General features: G+C 33.9%; 1 protein-coding gene across 2 annotated transcripts in view; it reads right to left on the bottom strand.

Annotated features, from left to right (window-relative positions):
• The window catches only part of LOC107582396 (ephrin type-A receptor 8-like), an 86,081-nt gene that overhangs the window by 15,406 nt on the left and 55,857 nt on the right, over positions 1-14,818 (bottom strand). For both annotated transcript variants that reach the window (XM_016268223.1, XM_016268225.1), the window contains exons 4-7: positions 5,642-5,797; positions 4,455-4,907; positions 2,788-2,912; positions 1,818-1,980 (exon numbers count right to left, since the gene is read on the bottom strand). In XM_016268223.1, coding sequence (XP_016123709.1) covers positions 1,818-1,980; positions 2,788-2,912; positions 4,455-4,907; positions 5,642-5,797 — 897 coding nt within the window. The remainder of the gene's footprint in view (positions 1-1,817; positions 1,981-2,787; positions 2,913-4,454; positions 4,908-5,641; positions 5,798-14,818) is intronic.

Raw genomic sequence — 14,818 nt, 5'->3', positions numbered from 1 at the left:
AAAACAACACATGAAACACATGAAAACAATTAGTTTGAACTGAAGGTATAATGTGTACATTTGTATTTTTGGGGTTTGATATGCCAGTGGAGATGCCATAAGGACACTGATTTGAGACACTTTAAGATTAATGAGAGACACTAGGATGTTCTTAACACAAATATACCATAGAATTTGATTTTCTCTTTTTTTTAATCAAAATTATGACATTAAAGCTCACTTCTTCCAACATATTTTCATGCAAAAAAATATATTAAAAATATATTTTATATATAAAATACATATTTTAATACATTTAAAAATGTACAATTAAAATATAATTTCAAATGTATAATCATATTTAAAATAATAAATTAATTTATACATGAACTAAAAATTTAAAAAAATATATTAATCTAAAAATAATCATAAACCAATATAAATATGTACTAAAACTAATAAACATTTTAACTATATCCTGTTTAGGAAGAGATTAAATGTACCATTTCATTCAATGTTCTCTTTATTTTAGTGGAATTATGACTCATATTATATTATAACTCACTCCTAACTCAATATTTCATGTTTTTATGTGTCATGTTCATGCATTAAAAATATTAAACATTTAATAATTTAAAAAAACCAAAAGGTGTGCGTTTTTTGCGCCAATGTATTGTTAAAGGATCAGCGTGTCATGTAATATTCCCATATAAACTTTAACATTCAATTAAAATATATTTGTATAGTAAAATTAGCTAATTCACGAGATCAATACATCCTTTATTAGACCGCTTTGTTGAGTTAAATGCATCCTTACGGAGGTGTCGAAATGCTGAATCAATTCATTCACTTCCAACAGCGCTTAATGGGAGCAGCGTCATAGAGGGCAGAGCGTCACGTTATTTAAAGGGGACGTTAACGAGTAGCAAATGATTAAGTAGCTGCATTGGTTACTTTTATGCCATTGATAAAGCTTTTATATGTAGTTTGGTGTAACAAATGGGTTTTATAGGTTTCACTGAAATAATAATGCAATAACTGACACTTTAAATCAATGTTTCAAGAAACAACAACAAAAACATTGAACAAAAAACAGATAAAGACAAAAAAGTAGCCATTGATACTATCTAAACAATATGTAGTGGTATAGTATATAGCATCCAAATCAAAATGTAATAAAATGAATTTATGTGTGATGTATGTGCAATGTCTTAGCCACTAGGGATTGTTACATAGGGCTATGTAACAACACATACATGTTACATATATATATATATAATTGGGGGGGGGGGGGTATAGGGATTTCGCCTAGGGCGTCAAAGAAGGGGGGGGGGGGGGGATAGGGATTTCGCCTAGGGCATCAAATTGGCTAGAAACGGCCCTGGGCTCAGATGTCGGGAGTAAATGATGACTGCTGTGTTCATTATTACATCCAACAACAGAAGATCTCAATAACTTAGGAGTCATTCTTGTCTACATCTGCTCCAGCGGTGACACAATAGAGGACTGATGACAGCTCACTCAGGGCGGGTCTAAGGTAAGACACCAGTCCAGTCTGTGCTGAAACGCTACTGTCAATCAAACTATCGTGGGAGGGGCCTGTCTTTGTGACATCACACAGACAGTCATCTGAGATCGGCTCGATTTGAAAAAGGGGTAAAGATTTTAGTAGATTAACAAAAAAACACTGGGTGGATTATTATCATTATAGGGTGGTTGTGTACACACACTGACAACACACATTTCAGTTCAAACAACTTGTAAAAGTGCATGTAGCATTATATGACCCCTTTAAGTATAATTCATGTCCGTAGCACTGGTAATAATTGAACACTCACTTGCTTTGCCGGTCTGTATCTCCACTGACTGGCTGAATCGCCCACAGCCAGCCGAGGTTCTGGCCCGAATCTGGAAGATGTAGCTCGTGCCGGGCTTCAGACCTGAAACTTTAGCGCTGGTGTTCTTTGACTTCAGTGTAGCATAACTTTGCTGCTCGTTGTCCTGTAAAAACGGGCAAATAAGACAATGAGAGGGTATATTCAAATAAAGAGTCTATTTAAGGTCATTTACGTAAATACAATCCATAAATATAGACAGTAGTGGACAATTCACACCAGGATCTGACAAAATCATGTTTTGAGAGCCAGGCTGGAGGATTGGACCGATTAAACTGAAGTGCTCACTAATCTGTTAGCATTCCCCGCTTCACCTCACTGCGTCCGTGAACTCTGTCCCCTCCGAAGCATTTCGCTTTGTTAAAAAGCCTTTGATGCTCCTCTGTCCCCTGAGGAGACCGCCAGCGCCGCATAGCCATCAAAAACCACAGCGTGGACTTTGTTAAGCACCATTCCCAAGGAATCAGCACACGGGCAGCAGCTTGGCAAACAGGGATTGCACGTAAATCATATTTACATAGCGGCATTGTTGACTAGGCACTGTATACTAATTCTCTTGTCACAGCTGAGATCTCTTTTGCGCCATTAGGCAGCAAAGCTCCCAGCTCACGCGACAATTAAGTTCCCTCCAGTGTTTGGCAGGGCTCGCTGTGTTTGCCTTCAATGTCACGTTAAATAATCTCGCCAAAACAGTCTGAGAGCGCTATTGGCTGGTAATTTCCTTTCAATTAGCCTGAGCTGCCAATAAAGCAAATTGTTAAACTGAGATATTTGACTCCAGGCTAGTCTATAAAATGTGACCCTTCATTATGCGGGACACTCCGTCAAGCTATTCAGTGATGAGACCTTCTCGGTTAAATAATAAATATCACTCTTAGGACCTGGAGTGTATTCACTCTGATAAAGAAATTACCTTTTCATAATATTTAATGTCATATTCTAATATGAATCCATTGGGCTGTGCTGGTTCGTGCCAGAAAAGAGTGACGCTGTTCTGACTGGCGTTTTCTTGTCGGATGGCCATCACTTGAGACGGAGCTGTGAAAACAAAGACATGAGGGTTACTTCAGTGAGACAGTAAATTCATTCTACAACAATTTTAATTATATTATTTATGAGGAACAATGAAATCTAATGTTTTATTTCTGATATAAAATACAGATACTACCAGCTTTAGGTGGTTTCTAGCTGTTCAGAACTGATTGATTATGCTTATTTGCTGGTTGAAACTAGTTTAGGTGGTTGATTAACAAGTACACTAGCTGGTGGAGTCAAGAGTAACCTGTATAGGGTTAGCAGACCACCTTCAGATGATCAGCTAGACTAGACAGCTGATGGCACAGAGGTCAACCTAAACTGGTACCTGAACTAAACTTTAAAACTGGCCATTTATAGTTATTAGGTGGTTCAAACTAGTTTAGGTGGTTAATCAGCTAGACTAGCTTTCTGATTGAGTCATCCTGGCTAGGATTGGCAGACAACCTTGACTAAGATGTTCAAATCTGGTTATTCATACCAGCTTTAGATGGTTTCTAGCTGTTTTTAGATTATTTCAAAACTGGTTATTTTTGGTTATTAGCTGGTTCAAACTTGTTTTGGTGAATGATCAGCTAGACTAGCTTGCTATGGCATATGTCAACCTGGTTAGGGCTGGTAGATCACATTGTTTAAACTGTTTGAAACTGGGCATTTACTGTCGCTATAGCTATTTCAAACTAGTTTAGGTGTTTGAATAGGTAGACTACTAGCTGGTGGGGCTGAGTTCAATCTGGTTAGGCCTGACAAAACACCTTGAATAAGCTGTTTAAAATTGACCATTTATTGTCATTAGCTGGTTTAAATTAGTTAAGGTGGTCGATCAGCTAGACTAGCTAGATGAAAGAGCAGAGGACAACCAGGTTAGGGGCTGGTAGACAACCTTGACTAAGCTGTTCAAAACTGAACATTTATAGTCATTAGCTGGTTCAAACTAGTTAAGGTGATCGATCAGCTAGAGGATGAAGCAGAGGTCAACCTGGTTAGGGCTGGTAGACAACCTTGACTAAGCTGTTCAAAACTGGTTATTCATGATCTTTGGCTAGCTCAAACTAGTCTAGGTGCTTGATCAGTTAGATTAATAGCTGGTTTAGTTGAGGTCAACCTGATTAGGACTGGTAGACCACATTGACTAAGCTGTTCAAAACTCGTCATTTATGGTCATTACCTAGTTCAAGCTAATTGGTTCATGAGTTAGATTATTAGCTGGTTTGGCTGAGATCAACCTGGTTAGACTACATTGTTTAATTTGTTTAAAACTGGTCAATTATGGTCACTAGCAGGTTCAAATTACTTTAGGTGGTTAATAAGTTAGATTAATAGCTGGTGGGGCCTATTTCAACCATGTTAGAGGCTGAGGTTGACCAAGTTTCAAAACACATCATGGACAAGTCAGCTAGCTTTTGACTAGGCTAGTAGGCTAGAGCCTAGTAGACTAGACTAGACCTTAGTCTAGTAAGACCTTGATTTTCAAGCTGCAGTGGTTTAGGAATTATGTAAATAATAAATGAAATCAAACTTTAATGACCCATTAGTGTCTCCTACCTGCCTGGTTTGTGGTGATATTGACTGTCACAGACTGTGGGGGCTCGTTGTTCAAGTGCGTGACTCCATTTAGAGCAACAATACGGAAGGTGTAGTTATTGTGAGCGGCGAGATTCAGCACCGTCACCCATGCTTCTGTAAGTCCCATCTGCTGAGGGATAAAGCGCACCAGGGCTACCATGACCCCATTCATCCCAGGTCCTCCTCCTCCAACTGTCCCACTAACAGCTCCATTGGTGTCTGCAGCTCTTCCATTGCCATTCCCCACCCCGTTACCCCCTCTGGCACCCACCCGACAGTCCTCACACTGTGTCCCGTCTTTGTCGCACTTCTGGCAAAGGACGTCATAGATGACATCACTGCGTCCTCCTGTGTCCAAAGGTGAACCCCACTCCAGACTGACCGAGGTGCCGTTCACAGATGAGATGATGTTTACTGGAGCTGACGGGGGTCCTGCGGGGAGGGTGAAGTTAGACAGTTCTTAATTATAGGTTAATTAGTGAGGTTGAGGGAATTGGTGGTTATCAGGCTAGCTGATCAAAAGAGAATGATTGAATTTGCACTTCAGTAACCACGCGACCCCAGTTCAACAAGTAATCTTGTCTTGAGATTTTTCCACTCATTAAAAGTAAAAAAAAAAAAAGTTATATTTTTGGTCCCAGAAAGTATTGGGAGACTTAAAGCACACTTAAAATACTATTATAATTAAATTAATTTCAAAATATTTACATTTGTTTTACAGATTGCACAGACACACATTTTTTTAAGCAAAGTCTAAACCTAAAATAAAAAACTTTTTTTTTATTTATTTTTTTATCTGATCAATTTTATTTATCCAAAATTATCTATATTATAAAACATGTATATAATGCATCAAATAAAAAGAAATGAAAAAAATAAAATAATAAAATTTACATATTTATTGCAATGATCTTTTTTAAATCTACCAAAAATCTACAAAAAAATCCAGCTGATTAAAAGACTAAAACTTCAAAAAATTATAAAGTAAAGTGAAGTTGGTGAAGAGAAAATATCCTGCAGCATTTGAAATGTTTTACATATTACATATGTTATGCATTGACATTCATATATGTGTTTTCAAATACTTTTCTGGGCCACTGTATCTAAAAATGAAATCAAAGTTAGAAGATTTCTTGGTTTGATGATTTGCAAACATGAAGACTCACTTGTGCAGGGAGAAGCAGGTGGATCTGTAGAGGAACGATAGAAGTTGGCATCACACGGGCAGGTCAGAGCTGCTCGAGTCTCAGAGTGACTGTGGAGGGGACATTTCCCACAGAGCTGATCTCCTGCCACTGGCTTGTAGAAGCCCACCTCACATGCTAACAGGAAACACAGAAACAGAGTTTAACTCAAAACAATCCACAATCCACTGCTTCTTTGCTGCTTAGATGTTCATAAAACTTGTTTTTATTTCAACCAAATGAATGTACTATATTTTAGTTTGATTATATTTTTTATTTAATATTTTGTATTTTTAGGGGATTTTATGTTACTAGAACTTATTTATGGAATAATTAAGATCCACTTATTACCTGCTAACCACTTTTTGTGCATAGACCTGAAAATGAAATATCCAACTTAAACGGTCATAAATCTTTAATGCTCTGGAGCACAGACTTGAGTATACATCAAAGCCATAAATCTAAACAAGCTGTGTTCCAAATTTGCAGTTGATATTTTAAAAAACAAGCTGTGTTCCAAATTTGCAGTTGATATTTTAAAATATTAGCTTTCGGTAAGATTTTGTTTGGGGCGCAGTACCAAACGTTTCTACTAGATGAAATTCGCTTCCCATTCATATCAATTTTTTGACTGTGAACAACAATTTTTTTTTCAGGACCATTTATCCTTTTTGAATCATGTCTATAATATATATATATATATATATATATATATAAATTCTCACATAGCACGTGCCAAAACCTGGATATTTTTTGACAGAAGCTTTTAAATCCAAGGAACTTTTTAGGAAACTATTAAAATGTTTTTACACTAACCTATATTCCTTTATTTTTAAGAGTGTATATCCTCTCTCATTGAATATCCTGTTTAACTGAGAAATACATCACATTATGGAAGTAAAAAGGGTTGCAAATGGCATTTTTATTAACATTATTTGTAACAAAATGAAGTGCAACAAGTTGTGAACATTCAGCGCAACACTGTCACTCTCAAGTGTAGCGGTTCAGAGTTTCCAAAATGAGGACAAGTAAGGACAACAAGTGCATGGGTGAGAGATCTGAGGGAAGAATTGAGAATTAACATAGAGCGATAACAAGTTTTTTATCTCCACTGACATAAACCCCAGGGAGTCCAAAAACTATTCCTTCTTGCAGTATTTATCCTTGTCTATTTTCTCTTTTGGCTTGATCCGATTAATCCTTCCCTCCCTTGATGTTTTTTTGAAAAAGCAGGTCACGATAAACATTGCGGCCATACATTCATGGAGTACAGTGACGTCTACACGCTTTGAAGATTTTGACAGACTACCTCTGGCAACACAATCAGAAGCGCACATTCAACATACACACTGACAGACAGACGTGAGTTAATCATGAGGAACTTTGGTGACCTTTTCCATTTGGGCTTTTAAGACTCTTTCTACTTAGTAAGTCTCTTTTCAAAGCAGATAAGGGTTAAAAAAGCACGAGGGGTGAGAAGAGACTCCGGCAGTGTTTACATACACTACATTAGGGCTGCGGCGTTCTACTGGGGTTTTTTGTACATTGGCACACTGTTTGGTTTGTCAGCACCTGTCAGAGCGCCGCTCTCCTTGCATCCACATTTGCATTACTATGAATTTGAATGAATATTTACAGCCATTGTATGCTGACCTTGATTTTTACTCTTTGTGTAGACGGTTAAATAAATATGGTTGAAAAGAATAACCACCTTTGTGTTTTTCATGACCAGACTATACAAACTCTTGTAGGAGAACAAGGTGATTCAAGCATCGGCACGAATAAAATGTTTTTATTTACTGTAGTGTAACGTCATATGCTCAACTAAATGATCATGAATGGGCGTCTTTCCACAGTCAGTGTCGCAAACCAGGTTGGAGTAATTACACATTTCATAAAGAAACATTCAACATGAAATTATCATAAAATTAATAGAGAACTATTAAAATGAAAATTAATTAAAATTAAGTAAAACAAAAAAATACTTAAAAATATGATATAATATAATAATACAATATAATATAAAGTAAAATTTGTTAAAAATTGCAAATAACCTGAGTACATTAAAAATGCAACCAAATAAATTTCAAAACATTGAAAAGCTAAAATATCAAAACATTGAAAAGATTGTTATTTTTTACTTACCTTGTTTATTTGTAAACAATAAAAAATATATTTTAAAATAAAAAAATATTTATTCTAAGAATAGTCAGTAGAAAAAAATAATATAATATAATATAATATAATATAATATAATATAATATAATATTTGTTCAAACCTGTAAACGGAGTACATAAAAAATGTAACCACATAATTTCAATTTGGCTAAAATATCAAAACATTAAAAAGATTTACTGTTTATTTATTATATTGATTATTGTTATATTATATTTAAAATAAAAACATAAGGCTGATAGAGATGCGTCGTATTATTTCTTCTAAGATTAGTCAATAGAAAAAAATAATCTAAATAAAAATATAATATAATATAATATAATATAAAATAATATAATATAATATAATATAATATAATATAATATAATATAATATAATATAATATAATATAATATAATATAATATAATATAATATAATATAATATAATATAATATAATATAATATAATATAATATAATATAATATAATATAATATAATATAATATAATATAATATAATATAATATAATATAATATAATATAATATAATATAATATAATATAATATAATATAATATAATATAAAATAAAGTTGTAAATATATCATGTCCACAGTTACACTGCTGAAGTACAATAAAAAGTTAACCACAAAATTTTTTATTTTTTTCCCCAAAATAACATAAAACCTTGAAAGAATTGCTTACTATATTCACTCTTTTTTAATAATAATAATAATAATAATAATAATAATAATAATAATAATAATATTTTTGTCCAAAGATTACAAGATGTGGCGTTATGCAAAAGATTATGTCTGATTATGGCTTGGTCAAATATTTGAGCTTATGACTTTTAAAGGAATAGTTCACCCAAAATGAAAATTCAGTCATCATATACTCACCCTCATCTTTTTCAAACTTTATTCTAAATATTTAGCTATTTAAATCAAGAAACAAAGAAATGGTGTTGAAAAAAATATAAGGCTGAGGGAGTGATCTTGGTGTTCTAAGGATTGTGATTATGGGGTGATGGTTATTGTATAAAAAACGGTAGTAGGGATGATCATAATTGTTCTTACTATTAATATTGATACTATAAATGGTGATATAATTACAACAGACCGGGATACGATTACATAGCTGAGCAAATAATAATAATGATAATGACAGGAGCAGATATTAGTGTTTATTATAAATATTATTAGAATGTTTATGATAATGAGGATTATTATAATGTATTATTGTGATTATTGAGACGGACATATTGTATTTGGGTATTTGTATATAACTATTATAATATCACATAAATGATTAGTAACAGATAATGGCAGCAACCATATGGTGTAATATATGGGAATGAATTGGGGGTGGGAGCAAATAAGTTCTACTTCTTTCCACTCCCTTTCGAGCAAGTATTATGTGTAAATATGTGTATGGATATGTGTAACATAATTGTATATGTATGGATACATATATATGTGAGATAAACTGTTCTATTTTTCTATGTATGTGTATTGATATATATGTATATAAACTTAAACTTAAACTTATTCTGAGTAACACGACAGCAATGACATGAGGGTGAGTGAATAATGGATCTTAATTTAGGCAAACTATTTCTTTAAGAGACCAAGAGAGGATCCAGGAATATTCACAAAAACACACACAGAAACACTCTTCATGCTCTTAAACACCCTCAGAACTCTTATGGGAGCCAAACAACAACTGCTAATGAGCTGGGAGGATTGTCTGAGTGATGAATGATTCTGTCAGTTAAATCATAGCTGGAAATGGGGCACTCTATCACAGGTCCTCCAAACACACGTGCTGTAAACGTCCCTCTCTCCGCTGAAGGGGTTACTGATTGCTCAGGGTCCAGACGCATCCAGCACACTCATGTTAGTGTGTCATTCGCTTGGTACTCGCTGTCCTGCTTTAGATCTGGACCAGCCACACGTACAGCACAGCGGTGTACCATTTTAAAGATGTATGAAGGCCTGTACTGTTACTGTAATGATTGTTTCCTATGAGACTCATAAAACAGATGTTCTCATTCAGCCTCTAATATACAACGCAAACATTTCTGCTTTGTTGTTTTAACATTACATAATGGCTAACTCCCTAAAAGGCCTAACAAAAGTGCATTGATATTAAGTCCAATAAGTCTAATTATAATTTCAGTCAAAGTTTCTTGCACCAAAAACAGTCATGTTCTTTTTGACCCTGTTAAACTGACAGTTGTTGCTACTGTACCTTTAAAACGTCTTTTTTAAAAGATCTAACTCACCTCTGTTGTTTGGATAATCAATCACAACTCTAGTAGCAGTTGATGAATAAGCATAAATATTTAAAAGTGGGTGGCCTTATGTTAATGAGCTCATGAATAATGTCAACAGTGACCACCTAGTTTTTTTTCAAGTGCTCTGGAAGTATTTTTTCCATTCATTTTCTCCTTAGACCTTTCATAAAAGTAGCATTTGTGGTATTTTGTAACATTTTTATTAAAAAGAAATTCAAGTAATTGAAATTTGGGGAAAAAACAATAGGTACAAGACACATCCAAAGAAACATTATGGAACTGATTAAAAAAGTGGCATACTAAATTTAACGACTATAGGTCTGTAAACATTGATTATAATTAGAAATGTCTTTCCTCTCATTCCCTTCCTAAAATTGGCACTTAACTAAGCTGCATCTATTTGATCAAAAATACTGTGATATTCTGAAATATTACTATAATTTACAATAACGATAATGATGCAGTGATGCAATGCTGAATTTTCAGCATCATTACTCCAGTCTTCAGTGTCACATGATCCTTCAGAAATCATTCTGATATGCTGATTTGCTGCTCAATAAACATTTTTTATTATTATTATCAAAGATGAAAACATCTGTGCTGCTTCATATTTTTGTAAAAACACTGATACTTTTTTCAGAATTCTGTGACGAATAGAAAGTTCAAAAGAACATTTATTTGAAATATAACTTTTTTCTTTACTGTCACTTTTAATGCATCCCTGCTGGATAAAAGTATTAATTTATCCCCCCCCCCCAAAAAAAAATAATTGTGCATGCAACCACATCAATTTAATTTATTTCAAAGAATACATTTAATTCATTACATCTCACACCTAAGGCAAGAAATGCTCCTCTGAGGCACATCAGCTCATGTTCATGTCAAGACTGAAATCCTTGAGCTGCTTGAATGTTAGCATTAAAAATAAATTCTCTCTGGAGCTTTTACCATGAAGCTGATTTCTGAAAGACCTGTTTTTGCAGCCTTTCTCTTCTGGATGGACTGAGGAGGAGGAAGCTTTGCATTGTGATGCACTTTACCTTTTAATTATCAAAAGGTAAAGATTTTACACAGGTTGTGTACAGTACTTGCTGTATTCGGGATATGGAAAAAAGACATGAATAAATGATTAAACAGAATTCAAACGATTAGTTAGAACTTCTTCTAAAAGGTATTTCTGAAATGTTAACTTCCTTCCTGCTGAAAAACAACAACAACAACACAGATGAGATAAAATACTAGTAAAAGGCATGTTTTTGTTTGATTTATTGTAGTTTTGACTGGATCTTAAAGGAATAGTTCAGCCCAAAATGGAAATTTTACTTAACCTCAGGCCATCCAAGATCTAGATGAGTTTGTTTCTTCATCAACAAATTTTAAGCCATCACTTCCTCCAGTAGTGTTTTGGACCGTTTTCGCTTATATACTGTGCTTGATCTGTGCATATTTCTCTCCTGATTCAGAGAAGACAAATTTTTCACTGCAGAAAGCAATATTTTAAGTAGAGGAATCAAATTTGAAGTCAAAAATGTTATGAATTTGTTTGTTACAAATATTAAGCTTTTCACTTCAAAATACGTTAATGGATGGACTGGAGTCGTGTGGATTACTTGACGATTATTGTGATGTTTTCATCAGCTGTTGAACTCTCTTTCTGACGGAAAGTGATGTAATGCTAAATTTCTCCAAATCTGTTCTGAAAAGAAACAAACTACTTCTTGGATGTCCTGAGGGTGAGTCAATTTTCTATTCCTGTAAGGAAAGACACTCCAGGTGAATAGAGTAATTTAAAAAAATGTTTTGCACTGTATTTATTAATTTTTCAAACATGTTTAAACAAAAAAAATTCTAACAATTACATAATTATGTATTTTCTTTCCCCACCCCGTTCCACAACCCTGAATTAACAGAAAGTGGAAAAATGATAGATGAATAACCAAACAACCAAATAATTATATGAATAAAGTGAGTGCTTACTATACAAAATAGCAGAATATATTTCAATACTTTGTGATCAGCAGATATATCAAAGTCAATTTTGTTAATAAAAGTAAATAAGCGTTCACAAAAAAAAGAAGAAAATAAAAAATAGAGTAAATTTTTACTAATAGATATCATTCATTCCCAGTTTTTTATATTACAAGTTATGTTTAAATATGCAAATTAGACATTATCTAATTAAATATGTACTTATTTTCATAAATTTACAGTACAGAAATCTGAACATTAAATAAAGCCAAAATTGTCTTGCATTTTGTTGCCATGCTCGAGTTTTTACCAAAGGCATTTTTGATATCTCTTTTTATTACTCTATAAATAAGAAAATACTGTCATCAGACAGAAAAAAAAACAATAATGGTGTATAAAATCTGTGTAACAACTAGGCTGAGGTGCCGTTAGAATCCATTTGCAGAAGTTTATTAACAGCAGGCTTTAGTGACTGCTGTTGTGGCACTACAATCCGACAAATGTATATATGAACAAACAAATAGATGAACAAACCCCTCTGTAAAAAACCTTCAGAATATACTGTAGTTAGGAGAATTATAGTCAGGAATAAAACTTTAAAGTTTGATGCATGTAAGTGCTACTAAAGTGGAGATGTCTGACTCAGCACCGGAGGAAAAATAAACAATTAAAAGTCTATTTTGCATTTCATTCCCACTAGTTTGAAAAAAAAAAAAACGTGATGAAAAGCCAAATAGCCCAAAATCAAAAAATTTACCAGTGCATGAAAAAACAGTAACGCTGTTGAAAACTGCTTAAACCATCCTAAGGTGGTTTACTGGTCTTATCTGATTACAACTCATGTGATTTAATCAAACAGTTGCTGGTAGCCATTGACTTATATAAATACTATGCAAATCAATGGCTACCAACAACTGTTTGGTTACCAAAACAGCTTCTTATGTGTTAAACAGAAAAAAGAAACTCATACAGGTTTGGAACAACTTCAAGGTGACTAAATAATAACAGAATTTGTATTTTTTTGGTGAACTATCCCTTTAAATCAGACCAGTTAAAGGGTTAGTTCACCCAAAAATGACAATTAGCCCACAAATGACTCACCCTCAAGTCATCCTAGGTGTATATGACTTTCATCTTTCAGACGAATCCAGTCAGAGTTAGATTAAAAAGTGTCTTTGATCTTTCAAGCTGTTTAATGCCACTCAGCGGGTGTTGCATGCATCAGTCCAAAAGAAGTTAAATAAAAAGCACCCATCCATAAAAAACAGTGTCTCACATAGATATTACCATTCATACCCAGTATTTTATATTAGTTATGTTTAAATATGCAAATTAGACATTATCTAATTATTATCTAGTTGGTGAACAAAGGCCTCCTGTAGTGAATCGATACGTTTTTGTAAGAAAAATATCCATATTCAAAACGTATTAATCACTTTAATGTAGCTTGCGCCAACAGCAGCTCCGGGCGGATGATGTATGAGGTCAGCTTTGCACATGCGCCGCTCAGAAGTGACACACGCGGAAGCGCAGGGGAGAGATCAAAACAACGGTCAATAATTAGAAGTACAAAACGAGGATTTGTAAAGAAGAATGTCGGAGGATTTCGATATAAGCCAGGAGAAGAAGTAAGGAAACTTTGCTTCTTTTGCTCCTGTTAACAAACGTTGGTTTTTACGAGATTCACCGGCACATGCACAGCGCTGACCCTCATACGTCATACGGTTTTTCTTTATTTGACATACAGTGTGGCTCAAATGAAACAGTAAATTACTGTTTGCGTGTTGGATTTTAACTTCGAGCCGGCAGACATATAGACACGCTCTGGGTTCTGTGGCATGTTGCCGATTGCCACAGTTTGGACTCTTCTGTCACTAAAAACAAAGAAAACATGTTTATCACAATGCACTTACAAAGACACTAAGCAGCGTAATGCAATCAATGCAAAATACTCACTTTTTATTAACTTTTGTCATGCAACTTTTGCATGAACGAGACTAGTAGTTATTGGATAAACAAGTTTCACATTTGTAATTTCTTAAACATACAAACTTTATTTTATTTATGTAATTATTTTCTACAGTCTAATTTTCTGGTAAATGAGCCACAAAAACTAATAAAAAAATGATGGTCAATGTTTGTATTAAACCTGAAACATGACTTCAAGAACATGCAGTACATTGTGAAAATTCTTGTACATCTCTTCTTGGCTTAATAAAGTATATAAAAATAGAAATCTACTGTTCATCACATGACACTTTAGCAAAGGTCTGTTTTAATGTCATGTCAAATCTCCCTGCTAATACAGTTATACTGTTGATTATGCTGCATAAGTACAGTTGGTGTCCTCCTCCACTCCTTAAAAAATATGTAAACAGACTTTTAAAAAACATAACCCAACATTAATATTCTTTTTTTCAACTTCAGCAAGTTATATGGGTCATTCTGTGTCAACTCAATCAGTGGTCCTCTGTATATTTACTGAGTAATCCATTATTTTTACAGGCATGCAATCTTTGGTGAAAAAAATTAAAAAGTGCTTTTTCCCATTTTGAATGGTCACCACTGGCGGATAATGCAACAAAGATTGCTAAAGTCAACAGATTTTACTTATAGACCTACCAATCTCTGTGTAAAAATAAAATAATGATGCTGCCATCTTTCTAAAGTCATTTTTACCCCCCTGTAATCTGGCTCTGAATCTACATCTGACATTTACTATTTTGGCTTTCATCACTAT

This window comes from Sinocyclocheilus grahami, unplaced genomic scaffold (genome assembly GCF_001515645.1).
Source record: "Sinocyclocheilus grahami isolate Dianchi unplaced genomic scaffold, SAMN03320097.WGS_v1.1 scaffold44.1, whole genome shotgun sequence".
Lineage (NCBI taxonomy): Eukaryota > Metazoa > Chordata > Actinopteri > Cypriniformes > Cyprinidae > Sinocyclocheilus > Sinocyclocheilus grahami.
This window is presented reverse-complemented; position numbering and strand designations above follow the sequence as displayed.